The sequence below is a fragment of the Clupea harengus genome, chromosome 19 (genome assembly GCF_900700415.2).
Source record: "Clupea harengus chromosome 19, Ch_v2.0.2, whole genome shotgun sequence".
Classification (NCBI taxonomy): domain Eukaryota; kingdom Metazoa; phylum Chordata; class Actinopteri; order Clupeiformes; family Clupeidae; genus Clupea; species Clupea harengus.
The window spans coordinates 13,494,780-13,520,158 of record NC_045170.1 but is presented as its reverse complement, the minus strand read 5'-3'; the positions used below and the strand labels follow the sequence as shown (position 1 = coordinate 13,520,158).

Sequence of the window (25,379 nt, the reverse complement as noted above, 5' to 3'; positions counted from 1 at the left end):
TTGTCCAGTCTAAGAAAAGGCCCCCTGGTGCACATGGGGCCATGCCGAGCGACTTGTAATCACCGTTATTTTTTTTTGCGACTCTGGAGACAAAAGACGTTTCTTTACAGAGCTCGGAAAAAAGCTCAGCAGAAACGGCAACACCAGACAAAGGCGGCAGTGATGGAGAGCCCAGTAAAGCATGCCAAATACACGGCCAGGTAAAAGGGGGTCGGCGTGACCGATCTCCAAACGTCTTTGAAACAAAGTTACTGTTACCGCACCAAGATATACCATACAGTGTGGTGTGGAGGGACTGCTCGCTTATTGAGGGAGGCCTAACAGAGAGCGCTTCGAGTCTGATGAATTTATGAATCCCTTGGAAGCAGGCACCTTAATTATTGTTTGTGACTGTTACGAGGTGATAACAGAGCTTCAAATCCCTACTCCTGAGAGTGGAGTTGAGTGCGGCAATAAACACAAAGTGTAGCTGATCAGAATCTCTACGAGATATGGTGCCTGTGTTTACAGGGTGGTATTAGTCCAACCTCCCAGGGCTCTCAGTCTGTCTTGTTTTGCATGTGGGCATAATCTGAACCCGAAGTCTCAGAGCTGTCTGGTGCTGCCGTGAAGACATTTGTTCTTTGTCATTTCATCCTGATTTTCAGTACTCCATGTTTTTTGCTGGCCTTTGTGCAGAACTCCTTCTTTGATGGCTCCTTGCGGTGAATAGCTGTAGGCCTTTTTCACAGATCTCTAGTTTCTTTCTCTTTTCATGTTCAGAGCTTGCCACATTTATCATGCAATGCCACAGTGTCACATTTAACCACAGTGTCACGTCTAATAAATACGCTCCACAACATTATTTAATTTGGGAATATTTGCCCCCTATGCTAAGCTTTATCGAAAAAACAATAGTGGGGAAAAAACTTTTGTTATAAATGTAAACCACATGAGTAAGAAGGGACCCCTGTAAATTAATATAATGAACTGCAATCTAAGGCTAACTTGGTGGCCAAGGATGTTGTTAAACTCCTCTTCATGTATTCCAAAAAGAGGGACTGCACTCCATATAACCGAGTGTTTCAACTCATTAAAAAGTACTTTAGACACTTCACTGAATTATCGTCACCGGTGGTGGCATCCAATTATAGAAGCCAGAGTCACTGAAATTGCCTTTAATGCTCTTCATTTGCATGCATTGGGTAGACACTCTTGCTGAGATCACCTTCTAAATTACATTTACAACAGCTTAACACATTTCCCGTCAGACAACTGTCGTTTATCACCCTCCATACTGCACACCGTGGGTCGCACAACAGCTGGGTATGGCTCTATCAATAAACTACATTTGGCAGACAAGTAAATGGAAGTGTTTGCCTTCCACCCATGTGGCGTTCTAGCCTCTTGCCATTCCACCACCCCCACATCAGGGATTCCACTTATTTTTCCCATCGGTGAATTGCATTATGGGAGAACCGTGTCAATGAATCAATGTGTTCTCCCCTTGCAACAAATGGCGAATTGATCACCACTCCGAAACAAACGAAACAACAAGATGTTGTGGGGAAACCTCTGCTACAGACAGACATGTTGGACGTGAACCTGTGAACCTGTCTTTCACTAGAGCGGAGGAAGCTATTTGTTACTGATGGGGCTGATCTTAAAAAAAGGGTCAGGCATGAAAGCGATTACGTTTTCCTTTGTGTTTGTGTGTGTGTGTGTGTGTGTGTGTGTGTGTGTGTGTGTGTGTGTGTGTGTGTGTGTGTGTGTCTACATACTTGTTTGACCTGAAAACATGCATGCAAGCTACTGAAAAATGGACCAGTTTTCTGTTATTCCTCTGGTTGTCAGTTTCTTATTGAAAATTCAAATGCAATTAAAACTAAACTGCTTGTTGGCAACGTTGTTTTACAAACGTTAAAACAAGAATCCATACATTCAGTTGAAGCTTGTATGCTAACTAACGCCTGTTAGTTTTTTCATTGTTTGATTTTTTTGTTAGCCCTTATCAGTCATTTCCATGAAGGCATTCAATTTCATCAGCGCTCTTATATTAGTCGATCGCCGCTAAGACAATTTTCTTATTGAGCTGCCCCAGCAGAACTCTGCTTTTAACCTACCGGTATGTTGAACCTGTTATGCTAAGTAAGGCTGGTGATTCAGCCTATTATTTTTTAACACCACTGGCAGTTTGAAGGGTTGAGACACTATTGCATGAGTGCCTCAAAAAATGTAGTCGCAAAAAAAGATGTGGGCTATTTCACAAAAAAAGCTTTAAAGGTCAACAACATCACAGGTCAAACTGTTGTATAACATTGGGTGAGCTGATAGAACAGATGCTCTTTTTGGAGCAACCATCAAGCAGTTTGGGTCAATATTAAAGCATGTTGCATAAAGCCATTTTGGATGTGTCTTTCTCCAAAAGGATGGCATGTGATTTGATCCCTCTAAAGGTCATTGGTAATCTCCATAGGGATAAGTGACCGTATTCTGTGCTATTCTGTCAGCACCCTATTTTGTCAACAAAACACTAATAGATTATCATATCTATTTGTGAATTAGTGTAATGGCTGCGTATGGGCTGTTTGTCTTGACATCTCAAAATATTGTGTAATGTTCACACATGACAACGGTTCATCTATCTTAATTACTCAGCCTTAAAGAAATGTTCTTGCATATCTATTGGCTGGTTCATGGCTGTGAAAAATCATGTGGATTTGAAAAAACCTTATATTCTGCATCCCTGAAGAATCACCTTAGTACGTACCGCCACAACTTCAGAGTTAGGGAAATTAGCTGGATTTGACCAGTTGACCTAGCTAGTCAATACTACTACTACTAATAGTAATACCAATCTACTGTCAATTAAATTGTATACAGCACGTATGGTCACTGCCTCAGTATGTTTTTCTCTCATCATCATTCTTTCGCTTGTCATGCATCTTTTTGAGGTGCTAAATTATTTAACCAAATTCACTTAAAAAAAAGTAGGGTCATGAGGCCATAATCACGACTGTAAAAAAACAAGACAGATACCTCAACAGGTGTGGGGTTTCTGTCTGTGACCTTTCCAGACGGCCAGGAGAAGGTCAGCAGTGTTTGGTGGTCCATCACAAAAGTAACCTTAAGACCTTTAGCAGTGGGTCTTTTGAATGTGAATATCGGAGAACATTGAGAGGAATCCAAACATATTTCTATGGCCTTAGAGCTTTTTAACTAATCTTCTACTGGTATACATTTTTTCATGATTTTATGAAGGTTTGATATCAAGCTTTTATTAATTTTTTGCCAAACTGGCACCTAAAGTCAATTCAAGCATCTGTACCAGTCTCTTCTGGTTGAGCTAGAGTTTGCGCCACACAGCTCTATCAGTGTACCAGTTCCTGCTGGAGGTGGCACTGATAGGCTGGCCCGCTGTGCCAGGGCGCTATGGTCCCATTAGTGCCACTCGTGTCCTCCGAGACCAACTGTCTGCAGAAACTTCATGACCTACATAAAAGTGCCTATTAGACCCACACAGGAGGGTCCTGCTCAACAGCGAGCTTGAGAAACAAGACACGGAGAGACAGAGAAAGAGAGAGAGAGAGAGAGAGAGAAAGTGAGAAAAGAAGAAAAAACACATCTCTTTTGAGTCTAATTACTATCTCAGCTCTATTTTGCCCTTCGTCTATTTTTACACCACAAAGAGAAACAATGAGATGAAAGCGAGACGAAAATCTTATTTGGTTCACAAGGCAGAGTGCAGCGCTGGGACATAATGTTTGTGCATGTTTAAGTGGGTGTAAAAGTGTGTGGGTGTGGGTATGTGTGTGGGTGTGGGTATGTGTGTGTGTGTGTTTGTGTGTGTGTGTGGTCAATCTGCTAAGCCACTTCTGTTGCTTTGCCTGGGTGTTTTTTGTACCAAAATAAGCAACAGTTGTGCCTGCAGCCACGCAGCTTTCATGAATATCCAGATCCAGAATTCTGATCCGTTTCTTTTCCACAAAGCTTCACAGAGACCATTTGCCAGTACATTGAGCCTCATATTATCAAATATGCTCTACCGTGTGGGCTGTTACACTTGGGACTCTACCATGAATACCAGAGAAACTGACTATAAAATATAACCTATAGAAGTATAAAACAAATCTAGATGCTAAACTAGATGTCTTTGCCTAGACAAGGAGATTTTAGGTTTTGTATTAGACATGGTCAAGCTTCAGGACCCCACACATATCTCACTCTTCCCTTCTTTCTGTTTTTTTTCCCCAAACCTCTCCTCTCCCTCTATCCTCAGGTGTCAAGGGATCCCCAGAACTGGACAAGGCCAGCCACAGTGTCCACTACACCCTCCTGATTGCCTGTGTCCTGGTCGCCTTTGTGCTTGGTGCCTTCCTGTCGGCCTTCATGGTGTCCTGCTACTGCAGCCACAATGCCCACCGCGCCCAGCAGCTGGACAAGGACCCGGAGACACCCCTCCCCCATGCCCTCTCCCTACGCAGCCTGGCCAAGCTCAACGGCCTGCTGGACACTCAACCCAAGGATGGCAAGATGGACGTCTCCTCGCCCAAAGTCTACAACTCCTACATCCCCAATGGGAAGGATCACTGCACTCCCATCAGTCACAGCACCCCGGGGGCAGAGAGCCGGGACCTGAGCCTGCACCAGGGGGAGGACCTGTCGGGCCTCCCCACCCCAGACTCAACCCCTGAGCTGCCCATCAAGAGCATGAAGGGCTTCCGGAACCAGTGGGAGAGGAATCAAAACTGCAACAATGCCAAGGAGCCCAATGTGGCGTCCCTGGGTAGCGCCGCCTCCAGGCCCTGCTCGGGGTTGACCCAGCAGGTGTACCCCTTCTCCCACAGCCTGCCCAACGGACAGGGCCTTGGGCTGTCCCTGCACCTGCCCGAGGAGAGGAAGATCTCCAATGACGAGCGCGCGGCCATGGTGGGAGCTGGAGCTTCTGCCGCAGCCACCCCCTCACCGGCTCAGCCGTACTCCCTGGGTCCACAGTCGGTGGTGGACGTCTCCACCCTGGATGAGCTCCTAAAGCACATCCAGGAGGCGAGTGTCAGCGGGGCGGGTGGGGGCGGCATTGCCGTGCTCACCTCCGCCCTCCTGCCCGGCTCGGCCAGCCCTGGCTTCTCGCTGCACCCCCAGATCCCCGAGACGGAGACGGCGTCCTACTACAGCTCGTCCACGCTGCCCCGCGACGGGCTGACGCGGCGGCTGGACGTTCCCCCGGAGGCGCTCCTCTCTGGCTCCCACCCCCACCCCCACTCCCACCCACATCTCCAGCAGCACCCACAGCAGCAGCTCCAGCAGCTGCAGCCCGTCCCGGAGCGGTCCGTGTCCCGGCAGCCGTCGCATCGCCAGTCCCTGATCCGCATGGGCAGCGGCGGAGGGGGCGCCATCCCTCGGCAGCGTAGCAGCATGAGCCAGTGGCCGGCGCAGCAGCGGCTGGTGCGGGTGAGCTCGGGCTCAGGGATGGGAGCGGGAGCAGGAGGCGGCGGTGGCGGCATGGGGTACGAGATCAGCGAGGTGAGCCGGCCGCTCATCCCCGGCGCGGGCGGTGGAGGTGGCGGCACCTGCCTGACGCGGAAGCACAGCTACAGCGAGCCGCCTCACATGCACCGCGCCGCCATCGTGAGGCGCACAGCCTCGCTCAAGCCCCAGCTGCCGCCCAAACCCCTCCTGCTGCCCGCCTCCTCGCCCCTCAGCCAGCAGGGCAAGTTTAACTACTGAGCCCCTCCTGGACCGACCCCTCCTCCACTCTCCCTCCTCTCTGAGGATGCACGAAGCTGTACCGAAATGAACCTTTGACACGCGCTCCAGTGCAATCCTCACACTGACTTATCCTCTGTGACTCTTAGCCATGCTTTGGCAGAGAGGAGAGACACTCTTTGTGTGAAGCACCTCTACCTGGTGGCAACAGGTCATGACCAAGATGGCTTTGCTCTATGGAGGAGGATCAAACCCTTGTCAGTGCTTAACCTACAACAGAATGAATGTTCTTGTACCATATTGGTATTGGTTATCATTATCACAGTCCACACCGAGGCTCACAGTAGGGACAGAAAGGGTCACAAATCGAGATGTCACGCAAGTCGTAAGTTGCGCTCACTGGTAGTCTCCCCCCTAGAGGCCCAGGAATGTAAAACCACAGCCTTTGCATCCCCCTTGTGCTTTGGTCTAATGCCAAGAGGCAAAAGAGACCACGTTCAAAATCTCTACACAGGCACTGTCACCGCTCTTACACCACGTTTACACACTGCATATGTGTACAGCGTATGTGTGAGGAGCACAGTGCCATCAGTCCACAGCAGCTGTGTAAGCGGTCTGGAGAAGACTCGGCTCTGCTCGTCGTCCCGCCCCATAGAATACAAGAAATCCTGCAGTGCCCATCCAGCCACAGACAGACTTCTTTGATGGTATTAAGCAATAACCCAATAACAGCCGGTGACCAACACACATCTAAAACACCTCAATACTTCAGTCGTGCCCCTTCGAGCAGAGCCCCTGTACGTTAAGCTTTTGCGTCACAACCAGAACAGTCTGGATGGTGATGTCAGCTGGACAGAGTGAGTCTTAACTATGGTTGGTGTTTGTCACTGCAGACCCAGCTTTAGTCACTTGCAGTAGTGCACTGATTGGAACACCACAGGTCAGGTTAAGATGGCTTGAGAGAAGGATATACAGATCCAAAGCTCATGAAGACCTGGTTAGGAAGAAGACCCCAATCCCCCCCAAAACTATTGTATCCCATAATTATGTGCACCTTTGACTTAAGTTCCCTACAGTCAGCTTATGTAGAGGTACCACAGTACCCCCTGGTGGACTAGATCAGCAACACAACCCAGGAAGGCAACATGCGTTTTTGCCTGTGTTACACCCCTAGTCATTACTGTACCATTGCTATATATTTTGTGAACAATAGTGTACATAAAGATACTGTGTAATAACTACTAGCCAAACATTTCTGTATGTGTAAATGTGTGCCTTATTTAATATTATGTAATATGGAAAAGGGCAATGAGTATGTGTTTGCATAATGGGCACTGCTATGTTTTCTTAGTCCTCACCCCCTCATTCCCAAGCAGTGTGTAAAGGCTGTTGTGTTAGCACTTTATATGACACCTTCTAGAATATTACGCCGGCAAATATGTGACCAACATTGTAGGTGTAAGGTGTGAGCATTCAGGGCAGGCTTGGTATGAGTCAGAATGCATGAGTTTGAGTATTGAGGTGTTCAATGAAGTGAAACCACTGTTCATTTTTAAAGTTTCATTCTATACAGTGTTGTCCTTCATCTTATTCCCATTTAGTGTTTTATGTTTTTTTGTTTGTAAAAAAAAAAAATCCACTTAGTCACAAAGGCAACCAATAGCATGCACAGGGGTGTAGTCCACACTGGTATTGAAAAATGGTCATAAAGTCGTCATATTAAAAAGACTTGTGTGTGACTTGTTTTTATTATTTTTGTACTGTGTTGATGTGTAGGAGTGTGGATTTCATTCTTGTGGTGAGACAAATGTGATTTATCCACACAGCCAGGAGATGGAAGCATTGTAGCTTGTACCGGCACCACTGCACAATCCTTTTCTGAGGAAAGTTGGCAGGGGCACCATTTCCACTAGATTTGTGGAACATGCTGATAAGCAGAAGTGGTTGGCACGTGTGTATGCGTGTGTTGGGAGTGAGGTGGGGTGTGTGTGTGTGTGTGTGTGTGTGTGTGTGTGTGTGTGTGTGTGTGTGTGTGTGTGTGTGTGTGTGTGTGTGTGTGTGTGTGTGTGTGTGTGTGTGTGTGTGTGTGTGTGTGTGTGTGTGTGTGTGTGTGGTAAAACATTAATCTTCAAAAAGAACTCCTGTATATTTAATGTTCAGCAGTCAGGTCATATACCCTAGAAAATAACTCCTATATGATCTCACAAGACACGCACACACACACACACACACACACACACACACAGACACACATAATACATAAGATATACGTGGGTCAAATCACAGAAGTAATTTTCCACAAGCTGAAACAATATGGTGTTTGTTAAATATCTCCACCTCCACACTTCATCTTGTCAGGTGACTTGGATGATGATGAGGCATACCTGTGCTGAGTCCATATCCTAGAAGCACAGCCAGTGCTGTGTCCCAGTGATACCATGTAGTGTGGGAGGTGAGGAGGACACCACTGGGAAAAGAGGCATCCATATTGACTGAGTGTAGATGTCTTTTTTCCATGCAATGACTAAAAAAAAAACAACTACATTATATATTTATCTAATATAATGCGTCTGTTTTCTGTATTTCAATTCATGTTTAAGTTATGCACATACAAAAAAAATCATGGGCTGTGTATAAACATTTATGAAGAAAAAATGTGTTAGACCTAGTCCTTGTCCCATTTGCTGCAGTTCGAGAGAAGAGAAATCATCCATGACGGTGGGGACATGAGTTTGGCTTTGAATTACATTCTTAATCACAGGAAACAAATTCGTTGTCATTTCAATGAATTGCTATTCCAGTATTTTTTTTTTAAATCATCTCTCAACATTTAAGGCATTTGCAATTAAAAGGACAAAATAACTTGGAACAGCATAGCTATCTAATGTTTCTACCACTGTCACTGCATATTTTTGAATATTTTCACTTTTATAAATATTCAGTAGCACAACCTCAGACACGAACATGGCTTATGTTTCTGATAGTACTTCATACTGTGTTTGATATCTTACCTTTTAAACTATTACACATTGAAATGTCAATGGAATTATTCAGATATCCAAATATTCTGGGGGTAAGTGAAATTGATCTTATTTACTAATTTATCTGTATTATTAGGTTGCTGGAGTGTGCAATCCTGCTGACTCCCAACTTTGGTTTTAGGAATACTTACTTTGATACATGTGGGAAGAATCAGCCCTCAAAATATACCCCATTACATCCCAAACATCCACCAATATGTTCAAATGTGGGGCCCCTTGTCTTCTTAGTAGAAACATCATTTCAAAATACAGATCACCAGGAAAAATAGTTCAGGCTCTGGTCTCTGTAAAGCTCCTAGAGACAATTTGAATTGTTATTGGCGCTATATGGAAAATTGAATAGTAAACATGCTGACTTTTACTCATAGTAATTGTGTATTATTTACACGTAGGGTGTTGGCAGTCCCTATGCCCTAATCATTTCTGTAGGAAAGGTATTGTCCTTATATGCCATCTTGTGTAGGTGCGTGTCAGAATGCTGATGATGGGTTATTTATGGCATCCAAGTGTAGGACGTCAGAATGACTCTGTGAATGTTTCTCTCAGCAAGTAGCAGGGATATGTGTCCTGCTTTTTTATCATGCAATCTAAAAGCACTACATACAGAAATGTCTTTCAACTTAGCAAACATAGGTTCCAACCATGTTTGTGTCGTGTGTGTGTGTGTGTGTGTCAGTGCAAAATCAGAAAATGAAAGGGTCAGGTCAATTTATAGGAATCAGAAGAAAACAGAATACACCAAATGCAGTATAAATTCAGTTTGTTTAATGATATTGGGTAAATAATGGTTGATAATGCCAGTAATAGTACTGATCCCAAAATACAGAATAATAATATGTTTAAATGCCAATATATGTACTATTGGTATTTTATTTATTGGGAGTGTGATTGATTAGTGATTCTTGCTGGATCCTAATATTTCTTATAGATGGAGGTGGTTCACCCAGCCCAAGATTAGGTTCTGCTTTCCTTTCTCCTGTGGAGCAGGAAAAACAGTGTAAGAAACCAGTACTCTAAACGTTGAGCATCTTGGTTTGGGTATAATATTCTTCACTTACTCAGATTTGAAAAAGTGAATTGCTTTCTCAAATTTTGTCGTTGATATCTTACATTAGTCTCAAATCTCCTCACCTATATTCTGATCCTGGTGAAAGTATGTAATCATGTGACCACATTTTGCATTTAACTTGATTACACATTACACTTGGCATACAATCACAGCTCTATTATACTGGAAAACAATACAACTCAAAATGCATAGATGACTGACTACAGATTCAATCAAGTCTACCAAGTGTATCAGATTCAAGGTAATATTTGCCAGGTCTAATCTGCTTTCAAAATCATCAGTTTATTGTTATGTTTCTGTGTTAGTATGATTCCGCAAAGTCATGATGATTCATTCTAAATTAAATCAATCAAATTTAAAAATAAATATGAATAGTCCCTGATTTCTCAAAAATGTAATTTGTAACAGAAGAGTCCAGTGCCATTCTCACCTCAACCGCAGGTTTTTGGGTCCCAGGCAAACTCGAGGTCCACTGGAACTTCCAGGGCTGTGTAGTCAGGTGTGGGCTGGTAAGAGGCGTTAGGGGCCTCCCTCTCGAAACAGCTCAACCTGCTCGCCCCGCTCTCCTCACAGCACTCGTGGGGCAGGCCCTTCACCCCATACTCTTCTCTGCAGAATACTTTGAGTACGTACTCCCACTGTGCTCAAGAACACAAAAATAAAACATGTTTTCATGTCATGGCATCTAAACATCATAGACACTGGTGAAATGTAGAGCCAAGACAGGCCCGAGATTATCTCCTAAAATAAAGTTTTTGTTGGTCTAAACTTTCTTTTGAATCAAATCTATTTGGGTAATGCCATAAAAGAATAGGCAGAGTAGTTGGTAAGGTTGCTAGACGTGTTCATGACAGCTGAACTTGAACACCCTATAGGGAAGCCTTCAGCATGAATTGCAGGTGCACAACTTCTATTTTGATCAACACCCGCACCCATTCTGGTGAAAACACACACACACGTGCACAACAACATAATCTCTCCTACACACACCCATATACAAACACATGCACTTTCTATCCCACAAACACACACAAGCACACACATGCACACAACCATGTGCATATTCACACAACCATTAGCAGCCTCCCTGCCTCACACACACACACACACACACACACACATACACTCACACACACAAATTGACAACTCACTGCTTGCTTGGCACAGCACAGTTTCTGGCTTTCTTTCTCCACCGCACAGCACACACTGTACCAGGACTCCACACGGTTCACCGCAGAGCCACAGCGACGCATGTGGCCATAGCCTGACTTAGGGAAGAAGCTGCTTGGGTAGCGCGGGCGACTGCCTCCCTGGGTACAGAGAGCATCCAGGTTCTCCTGAGAGGGCTGAGCAGGGGGAAAGGGGACAAAGGGCCCCGAATCGTAACCAAGGGAGCCTGCAAGAGTGCCAGATATGGAGAGAAAAATGTACCGTCAGAGAGACACAGAGTTTTATAGCCGTAAAGTTAGCAGACAACAACATCATCCTCACCTCCTATCGCCATTGAAGCCAGCATCACACCAAAAATAAACATGTTTGCAAAGATGTTTGTCTTTCTACCCCTCTTGCACTGCCTTTCCTTCTCCTTCAACACAACCACTACACTGGCGTATGGCTGGGAACTCAGCAAATGCTTTCAACTTTAAGTTCTGATTTTTTTTCTGTCTGGCTGCTGGGAGATCGGGTCCCTCTTTATAAATCTCAGGGGGTCATGGAGACGAGCTGTGGGAGTGTGTGGGCTCCAATCGTGCGGTACGCTAAGAGATAACCAAAAGGGAAAACAGCTGACATTTTCCAGCTTACTCAGTCAAAATAGGATTACTCAAGCGTGGAAAACGTGTACACGTTGACTCCCGACTCCCTTACCTGGTTTGTGATGGTGACGGGAATGTTGCTGTTTAATGGAGTGAATGATTTGGAACTTTCTGGAAAAATTCTAGTGCACAGGTAGATCAAGGCAGTACTGGAATCATACATCAATTACAAGAAACAGGCAATCACTGAAGTTTCAAAAGCAGATGCAATGTATGGTATTACATTAACTGAACTATTATAGTGAACACAGCGGCCTGTTGAGTATTTCATGTTTCACATCTGTAATATTTAGTAATGTGTATATTGAATATCATGGATGATATAGTGATACTTCAGGCGTAATTTGATGGCAGTGTGTCGATTTGGAGTCCCTTTTATTCAATTTATGCATTATCCGTGTGGTATCCGTTAAAAAAAGTGATTGCTGTCAAACTGAGTCACAGATTGTTTTTGGCCAGAAGTCATGCCAGATTGGCTTTCCACAAAGCGTCATTTTCAGTAAGAACAACTTCACCCTTATCTCTGTTTATTTCCAGAATGTTCTGAGACATTCAGTGTTGTTGAGTGGGAGATGACTGTAAGCCCTGTAAGCATCACTGGTCAAGGACAGGACAGGAGGATATTGTGCCTGCCAATGAATGAATGAAAAAAAAAGAAACCAGCTATTTTTTCAAGATGAATATAAAAAAAACAAAATAAAATAACTTTATGGCTTTTTCCTACCTTTTTCAAGATAGATGTTTTTTTCCCCATTTTTCCTGTTTTTCAAGTGAAAAGACTGATGGAATGGATCAAAGACAGGGCCGTGCTTCATCCAAAGGAAACTGAATAGTCGAGAAGAAGAAATCATTTCATGTCAATCTGAACAAAAGGGGAAATAGTGTGACCCCAGATTCCTTTGGGAAGTATTTCACTCCTGTGAACATGTTTTTCAGAGGTCTCACTGACCTGGTCGGCACAGCACAACATGATCCGGTGAATTTTCTGGTGAAAACAGCTTTGCTCTTGTAGCAAGCTGGATGCACTCCATGATGTTCTGCCCTACTCAGTGTCAGGAACATCTCCATGTTGACACTATGTTCTAACACAAGCAAGGTTTTAGGATATCTTTAGACCCTATTTTTTTGACATTTTTTTCTGACAGTAAAATGCAACTTCAAATATGACAACATTTCCTGTGTGAAACGTAATGGGAAATGCTTTCATTGTAAATGCAATGTGGTTACCATAGTGACATAAACATATAATATACATTAACAAGGAAGTACAATTTCCACGTTACATGTGTGTGTGTGTGATATTAATAACAATACATGTATAAGCATTTGTTTTCCAAGTCAACTAGAATTGCCTAGATGGCCTGTGCTTTCCAATTGACATCAAATCCTTCAGCTTCGTGATGTGAAGAAAGGACAGGGCGGCACTTAAGATAACAATCACTTATTATCTCACCGTCATTTATTTATTTAATCTCTCTTTCTTATTCGTCATTGTTTGGTGCCAACCCAGTGGCACTAACACGGCTCTCTCTCACGTCTGGATAATGAGCGAATGAAAACACATTTCTTCTGACAGAGGAAAGGAACACTGTGATTAGAGAGTGTGTTTATATTTAGGGTGGTGACTGGCTATGAGTGAGAGAGGACACTCTCGTCCTATGCTTCCAGCCGCCATCTAGCTGTCACTCTTATCAGTAGCCAGCTTATCAAATAAAACTGCTAGAAATCAAAAGCGGCTTTTTAATGAACAATGCGTTATGGTGTTCATGAAAGGTGGGTAAAAATGATTTCAGGCAAGTCAAACTCAAATTACTAACACAAGTCATATGAGTTGGCTTGTGGCCTGTCACACTATTTCCTATGTTGTTGGAGTAGGCATGGTGTCCAGTGTTCACAATGTTTAATAGACTGCGCCTTGAAAGATTGAGGGGGATTTTTAATGGGCAGGTTCTATTTGGGTATTAGGCTGTGCTTAAGGGAGAATGTGCTTCTGTCTGCCAAGCTGAATTATTGTGTTTTTGCATTCTGAAACATCTAAATGCTGATTCTGAAAGCCAAACATAAATCCTGTGTTTGTGGCTATTATGAAGTATTTGATATGGAAGAAAGAGTACTAAAAGAAGTATATTGGACATGTTCAATTCATCTAACAATAGGGCAGTTCTTCACATGTCCACTACTGAGAACGTATTGTACGGCACAAGGACGATAACAGCCCTATGCTGCAGTCAAAGGACACCCTGGACCCATAAGCGGGAGACATGAAATCTTGAGGTAGCATGAAAACTATTACCTCTCTTAGATAGATTCAGCAAAACACAAAGGTCTATCTTTACTTTGTCCCTTAAGAAAATGTTACGACATTGTCATGCAATGCTGATGCAAAATATCTCGCTACAGAAACCCCATGACAGAAAACACAAACCAGTCTGATGTTTTTCATGCAGTTATGCACTTGTAATACACTGACATCTAGCTGTGATATGAACTATCACATCCCCACGTACCAGTTTTTTAGTGAAAAATTAAGTTTGGCTGCTTGTGAAATTTGACTCTATTAAATGTTTTTAGTTGTTAGAAACTTCAGGTTAAAAGATCTGTAAACATCAAGGACTGAAGTAACTGTAGTTCTGCAACTTACTTCAGATGGATTAAAGTGTGTCTGAATTCTTTTAGCGTTTTTGTGTTGTTCAGTGTCTGATTCATTTTTTATCATCTCTTTTTTTTTAATCCCTGTTGATATCTTTATTTAGTCTGTAGTATTATTGAGAAGTATAAGTAAAATACTTGCAGGTTAGAAAATAAATATTTCAGAAATCATCTCCTATAAAAGGAACCTACCAGCCTATTAGTCCTTGACAAAAGAGAGGGAATGGTGTGCTGCAACAGATATGAGTACTTAATTAGGTAATTTGTCATGAAATTCAGTGTTATTAATTAATACTCAGTCACCCTAAGTTCAGTTTAATTTATCAAGAACACATGATAACAAAATTAAATGACTGAGTCTGTCTACAGTGCCTCCAGTACTTTGGATTGTATCGGACAGTGAAAAACATGGGAAGAGTCAAAGACACTCTCATCAAACATTATGATGAAGTGCAAGATCATTGTGAATTTCGAATTTTACCCTGACACTGAGTGGACAGCTATTTCGTCGCTACACATTATGAACTTGGCAGAGCGTGATCCTGTGCGCAGCTATGTCTAAGAACCTGCCAAGGCCTTGTCATGGGCGTAGGGCTGTGTAATGTCAGATGAGTCACTCTTCGGCATACTCCCAAATGAGAGAAAGGTGCACAAGCAGGCCTCAGGTTCACCCCATCCCCCATTCAGGCCCCTCGTCTCAGACCAGCACTGTGAAAGACTGTGGACCTGGATGATCTCGGGAGGGGAACAGTCTACAAATGTCATCTCATTCAGTTCTTACACTATCATTATCTCACAGAGACATAAGGAGTTTATATATACACACACACACACAAACACACACACACACTAACATGAATCCTGTTTCATAGGTCCATTCAGTAAGATGAAAACAGAATGTTCAACTTATTTAAAAAAAGGTACAGTAAATACAAGAATATTGCTTTAAAAGCCATGTAAATACCACAAAATATATACTTTATCTATGCACACAAATAAAATTCACAAATGTAGTTTCAAATGAATATATACGTAGTTTTCTTCATTGTTCTTGAACTATATGCATTTACATTTCTCAAAAAGCAGATAGTCCTTAAAAGCCCATGGACAATAATCATTACAAGTCACACCAATGAAAGAAATTGCCAAGACACCATGACATTTCCATCTTGCCAAAATTGCCAGATACAAGATAAGGCACAGGATGCCCATGCATGCCAGTGCCCTACCAATACCAATATTAGATCTGTAAACATGCCCTCACGAAGCAAGCCCATGTGCCCCACTGCAATGCCAGGGCAAAGGTGGTACCTTACTGCTGATTGGCCACCACTGCATCTCTCCCAGAGGATTTAAGCCCAGCGCACAAGCACACCATCAAGCTGTTAAGTCTCTGGGACTGGGACTCAGGTAAGGGGCAAATAGGCAACATGGAAAGTCTTGAGATTCTAATATGACTTAAGCATGGTGTATATGCACCATTATTTCTTCAGCAAATCCTGTAATTCCAGTAATAATATTTCACTCTGAAATTTGTGTATGTACAACAACTTCTTACTAGAGATGTTATTTTGTCAGGTTTGCTTTAAACAGCCATGAAGATGATGGGGAAACTTTCGTGCCTTGCTGTTTTGCTGCTTTGTGGTAAGGCCCAGACTGACTCACTCACAGTCAGGAACTGATTGGCTGGTTCAGGTTCACTATAAGCTGAGACATTGTAACCCGAGCGCTATATATTTTTGATGCTCTTAATCAGGCATGATGTTGAGCTGCGCTTAGAATAGTTAAGCTATGTTTGACCAAGAAGAATCGTCAAATATCAAATCATCAATATCAAATATCTGCTTACATAACTACCTATGTTTGTTTTTGTTTCAAAATGGTCATCTTTTTTTCTCTTTTGTTTGTCCTCAAGCACTGTCTGAGTCTCACAGTTAGGTTTCTTTGTTCCAGGGTTCTGTGCTGCTGAGGGAGAGAACGAGCAGCCACAGTCCTTATGGCGTCACAAGAACATCTACAGAAACATGGGCATCTGCTGGATCATGGGCAATCCCCACTACCGCACCTTTGACAACCACTATTACAACTTCATGGGGAACTGTACCTATGTCATGGCTTCCAGTCATTGCCAGAATGGTGGTAACCTCCCTTTCTTTGAAGTGGAGGTCAGAAATGAGAACCACCCAAAGTCAGAGATCCCTGCTGTTGAGATGGTCATCATCAAGGTCTATGAGTACACCTTCACTATTTACCGGACAGAATATGGAATAGTGAGGGTAAGTGAAATTGATGCTCTGATTATTATTACTTGGTATTATTACTGTAGAGTACATTTACAGTTATGTTCATATGTATCTGTTTTTATTTGCTTATTTCAGCTTTGCTGATCACTTTGTTGTGATTACTCTGCATTTTACATGTGCTTTCTGCGTATTTTACAACATAAACTCTTAACTGATGAGTGAAAATTCTGTTTGTGTTCTGCGTTTGTGTTTGACTTGAAACGGTCATGTTATTCCTCTTGGTTTATTTCAGTTTGAGGATAACTACTGGAATCTCCCAATGATACTGGGCAATGATAAAGTGAGGCTGATTCTCAGTGGCATGTCCGTCCTGCTGGAGACAGATTTCGGTCTGACGGTGCAGTATGACTGGGAGCAGTACCTGGTGGTCATGGTGCCCGACAGCTTCAAAGGTAAGACCTGCGGCCTCTGCGGAAACTTCAACGGCAGGGATGACGACGACCTGGCCCTGCCCAACGGCAGCCCTGCAGCCAGCGTGTCAGTGCTGGGGAAGAGCTGGAGGGTGTCGGGCGTGGCTGCCGATGCCACCTGTCGGGACGAGTGTGACGGCGAGTGCGGAAAATGCGAGGGCTCCTTCCTGGAGCGCCTTGCCGGGAAAGTTTTCTGCGGCCTCCTGGCGCAGGTGATGAACGGGCCCCTGAGAGAGTGCAGCGCTGTCATCCCGAAGAACATCTACCACGACTACTGCATGTATGACGTCTGCATGGGCAAGGGCATGAAGAAGTTCCTCTGCGACACGCTGCACGTTTACACTGACGCTTGCCAGAGAGCCAACTTCCAAGTCCTCAACTGGAGAGGACTGGCTGGTTGTCGTAAGTAGACTAGGAACTAGAAGAGATAATAACACAGAAAAATGATATTGTGGGGCATTGTTTCAGTCACTGAAGATCATCTTATTGATTACAAAAGTAAATACAACTTGAAATATAACTGTAATGGTATACACCTGCATGGCTCAGAAGTATAGGAAATCTCGGTAGCTTGTTCCTTGACAGCAAACTAATTGGAGTGTCTTTCTGCTTTTTCATGTCAGCTGATCCTCAGTGCCCCAAGAACAGCCACTATGAGCACTGTGGCAGTGCCTGCCCAGCCACCTGTGAGAACCCAACAGTTCAATCAAACTGTGATGGTCCATGTGTGGAGGGTTGTATGTGTGATGAAGGCTTCGTCCGCAGGGGCAACAAATGTGTTCCTCAGTCCCAGTGTGGATGCTTCTATGACAAGACAGGAAGCTACGTGGCACCTGGAGCGGCCTTCTGGACAGAAAACTGCGGGGAGTTGTGTACCTGTGAGTCCAGCGCCATGCGTTGTGTGAAATCCGGATGTCCGGGCGGAAAAGAGTGCAAAGTGGTGAAGGGGATCAGAGGCTGCTTCCCCACATCTTACGCCACTTGCACCATCTCAGGAGACCCCCACTATAGCACATTTGACAAGCACACCTACTCCTTCCAAGGCACCTGCACCTACTCTGCTGCCAAGGCCTGCCACATTGAGGGCACACACCTCCAGCCATTCTCAGTGGTGGTGGAGAACGAGAAGTGGAATAATAATCCAAAGTTTTCAGTGGCCAAGGCAGTGGCCGTGGAGGTTTACGGACAAACATTGGTGCTGAGGAAGAACCAACCTGTGGTCATGGTAAGGTGACAACTAACTTCTAAAGAGGTTGTTTTCTAATGCTAAGAAAATTGTGTCTAAGACAAATTGTGAGCCAAAACTTTAAATATCAATATTTCTTAAATTGCTAAAAACTATTTTATTAACAAACTAGTTTATTATTGTTGTCTCTTTCTGACTATTTCATTGATTTATGTATTCATCATTTAATTTGAAGGTGGATGGTGTACTTCTGAATTTGCCAGTGAATCTGAATGATGGCCAGGTGGAAGTTTATCAAGATGGCAGACATGTCCTTATCAAAACCGACTTTGGCCTGAAAGTGACATACGACCTTGTATACCGCGTCACCATAACTGTTCCTGCTTCATATCATGGCAAGACCTGTGGTCTGTGCGGCAATTTCAACGGCAACAAGAATGATGAGTACCAACTGCCAGATGGTAAAGAGTCAAAAAGCATCAGGGACTTCGGTGCGGCCTGGAAGGAAGCTGTGCAGGGTTTGGTGTGTGACGATGGCTGCACCGGTGACTTCTGCCCCAAGTGTGCTGAAGATAAGAAACGCATCTTTGAGGCCGACTGCAGCATCATCAGAAATCCAAGTGGCCCCTTTGCTGCCTGCCTCAGTGTCATTGATCCTGAGTCCTATTTCAGAGATTGTGTCTATGACGTTTGCATGGGTGAGGGAGACCGCAACATGCTCTGCCACAGCATTGCTGCATATGTGTCTGACTGCCAGGACTTTGGAGTTGCCATTAAGGACTGGAGGACCCCAACCTTCTGTCGTAAGTTTCTATTAGAATGAAATGTGTTGGTTGATACTTGTAATTATTTCTGTAACCTTCCATGGAGCTTAAATCAACTCCACATCTTCTTTTTCAGCCTTGTCATGCCCTGCCAACAGCCACTATCAAATCTGTGCCCAGACCTGTGACGCACCCTGTCCTGGCCTCACAAGTATCGTCAGCTGCCCCGTTTCCTGTGCAGAGGGATGTGCCTGTGACTCTGATTCTTACTTCAACGGGACAGGCTGCATTAAATGGGATGAGTGCGGCTGCTACTACGACGGACGAACATACAAGGTGAGATGATGACGTGCTTACTGCAAAGGGCTGTGTTAATCATCTCGTTGATCATCTCAACACTGGACTAGATGAACACATACTCAGGTGATCACTCTCTCTCCCTCAGATTGGTGAGTCTGTGATCAACGAGGACTGCAGTGAGCGCTACACCTGTCTGCCCTCTGGCACGGTGAAGCGAGAACATATCCACTGCAACAGCGATGAAATCTGCAAGGTGAAGCACGGTGTCCGCAAATGCTACCCCCGTCAGTGCTTGATTGAAGCCGATGGAGCCCTTAGCACGTTTGGTGAGATGGGGGGCACCATTGATGTCGTGGGGGCCTTTGAGATTGTGAAAGTGTGTGATGGAGCTATGGTGAAGGAGTGGTTCCGCGTGGTTGTGAAGCTCCAGGAATGTGGACACTCTGGCCTGAGACGTGTTGAGGCTGTCTATGCCTTCTTTGACGGTGTGGTCATTATTGTTAACGCAAAGCATGAGACTTGGGTAGGTAATCTTTTTTTTTTCTTCTTGTGTCTTTTACTGGACCTTAAGTAACACTTGAGATCTTAATGCAATTTAAATATCACCAGATGCTTGCTTTTACTTAATGTACTAAATACTAAATTCTCTGGTTGTAAACAAATTATTTTATTTTATTTTATAGGTCAATGGCAAGAGGGTCACCCTACCCAGCCTGCTTAAAAACGAGATATCAGTGAAAATCTCTGAGAAGGAGATGGTTATTGAGAAGGTGTCAGCCCTGCGTGTGACCTACAGCGTGACACAGGAGATCACTGTGACTGTGAGTGACCACTTTGCTGACAAGGTTTGCGGAGCTTGTGGGAAACTCAGCGGAGACGCCAGCATCACTGTTGACAGCAAATCCGTCAGGAAGTGGATGGACACCTGGAGAGCACCTGACTTCCCAAGCTGGTGAGTTGGATGTTGAGGATAGCTTCATTACACAATTTAATTATTATTTTGTATTAATTCATGTCAATGAATTAATCAATCAATCAATCAAATATGTAATTTTTCTGTTTCTTTTTAGTGAGTGATGGAATGGGACCCAGCCTCACACTGATCACCAGTACTTACTGAACATCGTTTATGTTTTCATCATTCAACAATGACATGAATCAGTTGTTTATTTCTGCTGTAAATGCCATTGCAATAGTTGCTTTCACTTTACAAGCTATTTCACTGTAAAATATGTGCCACTGGCTTTCATCTCAGCCGCTTAAGTGTAAAATATGATATAATAAAATATATCTGCATGAAGCATCATTTGGTTGGCATTGTGTCCTTTCATATTCAATTATTTTTATTGGATTTCACATAAATGTATACAATGACACAATAATAACTAATTTTACATTAAAGCGGGTCATGTGATAAGGCATACAGATGAAATTAAAATACAAATATACAAAATAAAATGTAATAAAATAGATAAATAAATTAAATAATAAAACCAGTCGAGACAGCAAGCTGGTAGGGGGAGGAACTGGGTTGGGGTGGGGGGTAAAGCTTCCTAAAGATTCTAAATTGGTTGTTAATAGCCATCTGATCAGAAGTGGTGTTCCCAGTAGATGTGGTGATTTTTGGTATTAGGCCATCTGCTGTGGATTGTCTCAGCTGATGGCAGAGTCATTTACTGGCTCGTTCACCTTGCTCATAGTAGGTCATCCGTGACCTCAGATAGAGACCCTGAATGTGGGCAGATGCCAGAGTCATATTCTGTCTGCAGTGCAATGTGTTCCTTATACAGGTCAGCAGATGACGCTTCTGCATGTCTTTAATCAATATCTAATAAAAATGCACTAGGTCATTCATAGTGGTGGTGGGGGGAAATCGATTCTGTTCAGTATTGCGATATTTTGCGCATGCAATTATATCGATACAGTAGCACAAAGTATTGCAATATTTAATTGTATAATTATGTTTTACTTTTGGGTTTTTTCCATTGGTTTTCTTTGAGTTTACTCAGATAACATTACATTTGCATATTACATCTACAAGGTGGCGCTTGTTGCGGTGCTTTGTTGACAGGCATTCAACAGCAAATTCAAATGAAAATGGCTTCACCATCTCAACCGGTTGTACACGACGCTCTGTCTTCTTTCAAATCGAATGTGTGGGTAAATTTCGGTTTTCATCAAAAAGCGAATAGTAAAGACCTTGACATGCAGTATGCCATCTGCAAAGAATGCCACATGAAAATTAAGTACTGTGGGAATATGACAAACTTGAGAGCCCATCTCACAAGGTACCATTTGGAGTTAGCGGCCCCTGAGTAGGTGAAACGTCCCAAAGTTGTTGTCCTACCCCCCCAAATCAACGCACCTTGGACCAAACAAAAATGATAAAGTTACCTCCAAACTCCGAAAGAGCTAAGAAAATCACTGAGGCGAGTGTGGTGGAGAATGGAGGGTTCCAGAATCTGCTTAGCACTGGAGCCCAGGTATGTGATCCCCCTTTAAGTTTAGCCGAAGGAGTAGCTATAACGTGTGACGGTTGGTCATCAAGAGCTACGGAGTCGTACATGACCATAACCGCGCATCACATCACGAATGAATGGCAGCTTTTAGCTCATGTTCTACAAACCAGGGCGATGCATGAGTCATACCGGGGCCAATGTGGCTGAGGTGCTGAAAACGGCAACCGAAGAGTGGGGCATCGCTAACAAACAGATTGTTTTGGTTACGGACAATGCGTCCAACATGGTTGTGGGTGTGTCATGGCAAAAGGTGTCCGGACGCCAAAAGGGGTACACTACGTAACCCGGACATTTTTTGGCCATCAGTCAGATAGTCTCAAGAGTTGTTCGAAAGCCATCAGCTACTTTTAAGTCGCTTAATTCCTCCGTTGTGTGACAATATTAAGCGACTAAAAAGTAGATGATGGCTTTCGAACGATTCTTGAGACTGTTGCTCGCGAGCATACATTTGTGTGCTGTATGTGCAAACAAGACTGATTTTTTTGTAACAAATCTTACGACCTAATTGGCCTAACGATTAACCTCTGACTGATGTTTTATAGGAGAATGGCCCTTCTTCTCCTCCTGAGACCCGAGAGGACCCTCTGGATGGGGAGTCACAGGGCCGGAGAAATAGGCTCATGGCATATCTGTCAGCCCATAGGTACGAGAGGCTCAAGAGAAGAATTCCAGCAGAAGAGCAAGAAGCCTGGGTTGCGCAGGAGAAGATGGAGTTAAAAAGGCACCTGCTCCAGCGAATGGAGGACACCGAGATGAATTTCTCTGCCAGCATGTCACAATTAATCAGGGACTGTAGAGAGGCTCACAAATGCAATTGTGGACGGCTTCGCAATGATGCGACAATCCATGTTCCAGCCGCCTCAATATCCCCAGTACTCCGGCCATCCATATGGGCACACCCCTGCAATCCCCCCTCCAATGCCAACAAACCCATCTCCCAGCCCCTCCATGTCAGCACAACCAACCCTTTCCCCCATTAATATGAGGAGTGAGCAGGGAATCTGAGTCTGTCTCAAATCAGTTCTTGTTATGTTTTCATATCTGTCTGTCTGTCTCAAATCAAAAATCTCAAATTCAAGTCATGTTTTTTTGCTTGTTACTGTCATTGAATACATTTGATCAAATCCCATTGTCTGTGTCCACATTTCTTACATTTACTGTTTCAACGGGTTTGGGCTAATGTAATGTGTGTTGAGGTGAAATGAACATTTCGGTTGACTGTGCTTAAACAACTGCAAGTCCCACAATGCACCACTAGCAGGTCAGTGGAGCCTGCTCATTATTTTAAGTGGGAACACCTGAGAAGGAAAGGAGGTCTCTCAGTAAACACTCCAGCAAACATTTCAGCAGAGACACACACGAAAAGGATCTACTCGTGGTGCAACCAAAGAAGCCACTGGTACAGTAACTTATTGGGTTTTATTGCGATAATTATTTGCTGTTATAATCATTGATGGTTGTATAAGTTGATTGATTTGTGTAATGATACTAACCAAGCAGCACACAGCATACAGGCAGCATGCTTATCAGCTTGCTGCATGCAAGTGAGTTTGGCTTTTTGTTTGAGTATATTTTGTTGATTATAAATTGAACAATGATGTTTGAAGTGCTTTTCTTAAACACCTATGCTGCATACTATTTGCAGTCATTAAACAGTCACTCTGTCATTAGTTTGGATTGTTGCAGCAATTCCAACTGTTGTAAGCCTTGGTACTTGGTACTGAAATTGTTTGAAATGTATTTGAATTTTTTGTATAACTTGTGCTTTTTGTGTTTTTAAGGTTTTCAACCTAAATGAGCCAACCAGACCAAACGAACAGAGAAAAAAGAAAAAATAATTCTGAGTTGGAACGAGTTGTCCCGTGCGTCCTTTGGGATTAGTGCACCAGGCCGTTTTCAAGTTGGGCCAGAGAGTAGACAAAAAACACCTGAGAACTTGACAATGTGATATCAGTGAACACCTGGTTCCGGCTGGATGCAGTAACTCCGAAAGAGACAGTAGTGATGAGCGCGACATTCGGAAGTTCTCATGCCATTCGTCCGGGAGGACGACTTCTTTCTCGAAGTTTTCCCACCAGACAGCAGTTCGCCCTGGTCGGATCCAAAACCGTCGACGGCGACGTTGGCAGGCAATGTAGCCTACGTCTTGGGAGTGAAAGCAGTAGAAAGACTGCTGACCTCCTGCAGTTTTTCGCCTCTGCTCCTCCATGTAGAAAAGCAGTTGTGTTTGTAAATACAGACAGGCGTTTGCATTAACGTATAAATGAGCACTACCTTAACAGCATCCATAATCAGTAAGCAAACTAACTGTAAACATAGGACGCTCACGTGATGTGATGCATTTTTAGTCGCATACTGTGACGTTTGAGAACCTAAAACTCCGTTTGACCTAGTTCACACGCAAACACAAAAACTGAGTTTTCAGAAATCTCCACTTTGGCCGGAGGTTTTTAGAAATGATCGTTTTCCGTGATAAAACCTCCGTTTTCGTGTAAATGAAAGGCCAAAAACGCCTGAAAATATATGCGTTTTCCCATCGTGTAAACGGGGTATTAGAGTAGTTTATTCATCCGTTTAGCTTTCCTCTCTATAGTTTAGTGTGCAACTCTGACAACAGGTTATTTGCCCAGAATTTTTCTGAAATGTTAGTGTAACACTTACTACTAGTTGCAGTTAAGTAGGTTATCAGGACTAGAGTCTAGGTTCGTTGGAGCAGTAAAATAGTCAAAACAATGGAAATATTAATATAATAAACACACCACAGACCATAGAATGAATTGAAATGCCGGCTTGTTTTATATAATACTAGAAAAAGTGAGTTGATTTAGATAGAAAATAACAAATAGGTACAATATAACACATCAACAATACAATTTACATACAACACAGATGTTACATTCAAATCTTAAATAGATGCAATTCAAATGCAATCCTTTTCTTTTAGGAAAAGATTTACTATTATCTAATTTTGGTTTTATATATTCTATTTTGACTTCTGTTTAAATTGGTATTTAAACTGTAACTTAATATTATTGTTTAGTTTCTATTTGAGTTAACTCTATTTATAATCTGTTATATCAGTATCAAAATTCTAATAAATTCTCTTAAATTCTCAATTTATCTATTTAAACATCTAGTATTACTTTCCTATGTTACCCTCAGCTAAACCAGTGAGTTGCTATTGGATAGCATTAGCACAGCACAACCATATGCTTCACCAACATAATAGCATTAGCCCAACGCAATCATATGCCTCACCAATATACATAGGGAAAATAATATTCATACAATCAAAATCTAGTTAAGTAAACATTCAAATATCAAAAGAACACATTTAAAACATATTGTGAATGTAATGGTGTAAATTCAGTTCAGTGTGTGGTAGCTGGCTTGTTAAGTTCAGACGGATTCGTTCTTACGACCACGTTGTGCAGTTAGTGAATTCCACTTGAGGTAGAAACAGTCCGTAGATCTGATATTCACTCTTACCACGAAATTCTAGTCGAAGTAATGGAGGTTCCTGTCAGTCCTACCATTCATTGGACGAAAGGATTGATGTTCGTGACAGAAAAGCAGGTGCTGACCTCCGATAGAATAGGATTCAGTTCAGTGTGGTTACTCGCTGGGAAAGCTCGCCAT

The 25,379-nt window shown here is 43.2% G+C and overlaps 3 protein-coding genes across 3 annotated transcripts in view; 2 read left to right on the top strand and 1 right to left on the bottom strand.

The window, feature by feature from the left end:
- LOC105891990 (semaphorin-6D-like) overlaps positions 1-7,413 on the top strand; it is an 83,745-nt gene extending 76,332 nt beyond the window's left edge. Inside the window, exon 20 of the mRNA XM_012818202.3 lies at positions 4,259-7,413. Within this exon, the coding sequence (XP_012673656.1) occupies positions 4,259-5,706 (1,448 nt within the window). The 3' untranslated portion in view covers positions 5,707-7,413. The remainder of the gene's footprint in view (positions 1-4,258) is intronic.
- A 2,056-nt stretch (positions 7,414-9,469) lies between these two features.
- Positions 9,470-11,473, bottom strand: LOC105892041 (extracellular matrix protein 1-like). The gene is made up of 4 exons (XM_012818260.3): positions 11,287-11,473; positions 10,947-11,191; positions 10,226-10,433; positions 9,470-9,702 (listed from the first exon to the last, which is right to left on the bottom strand). Exons 1-3 carry the CDS (start codon positions 11,327-11,329, stop codon positions 10,227-10,229), a joined length of 495 nt encoding a protein of 164 aa, XP_012673714.1. The 5' UTR covers positions 11,330-11,473; the 3' UTR covers positions 9,470-9,702; position 10,226.
- A 4,044-nt stretch (positions 11,474-15,517) lies between these two features.
- LOC116224992 (IgGFc-binding protein-like) lies at positions 15,518-20,527 on the top strand. Its single transcript, XM_031586197.2, has 10 exons — positions 15,518-15,668; positions 15,837-15,902; positions 16,212-16,534; positions 16,794-17,373; positions 17,595-18,196; positions 18,393-18,960; positions 19,058-19,257; positions 19,367-19,744; positions 19,905-20,173; positions 20,292-20,527. Exons 2-10 carry the CDS (start codon positions 15,854-15,856, stop codon positions 20,296-20,298), a joined length of 2,976 nt encoding a protein of 991 aa, XP_031442057.1. The 5' UTR covers positions 15,518-15,668; positions 15,837-15,853; the 3' UTR covers positions 20,299-20,527.
- The last annotated feature ends 4,852 nt before the right edge of the window (positions 20,528-25,379 follow it).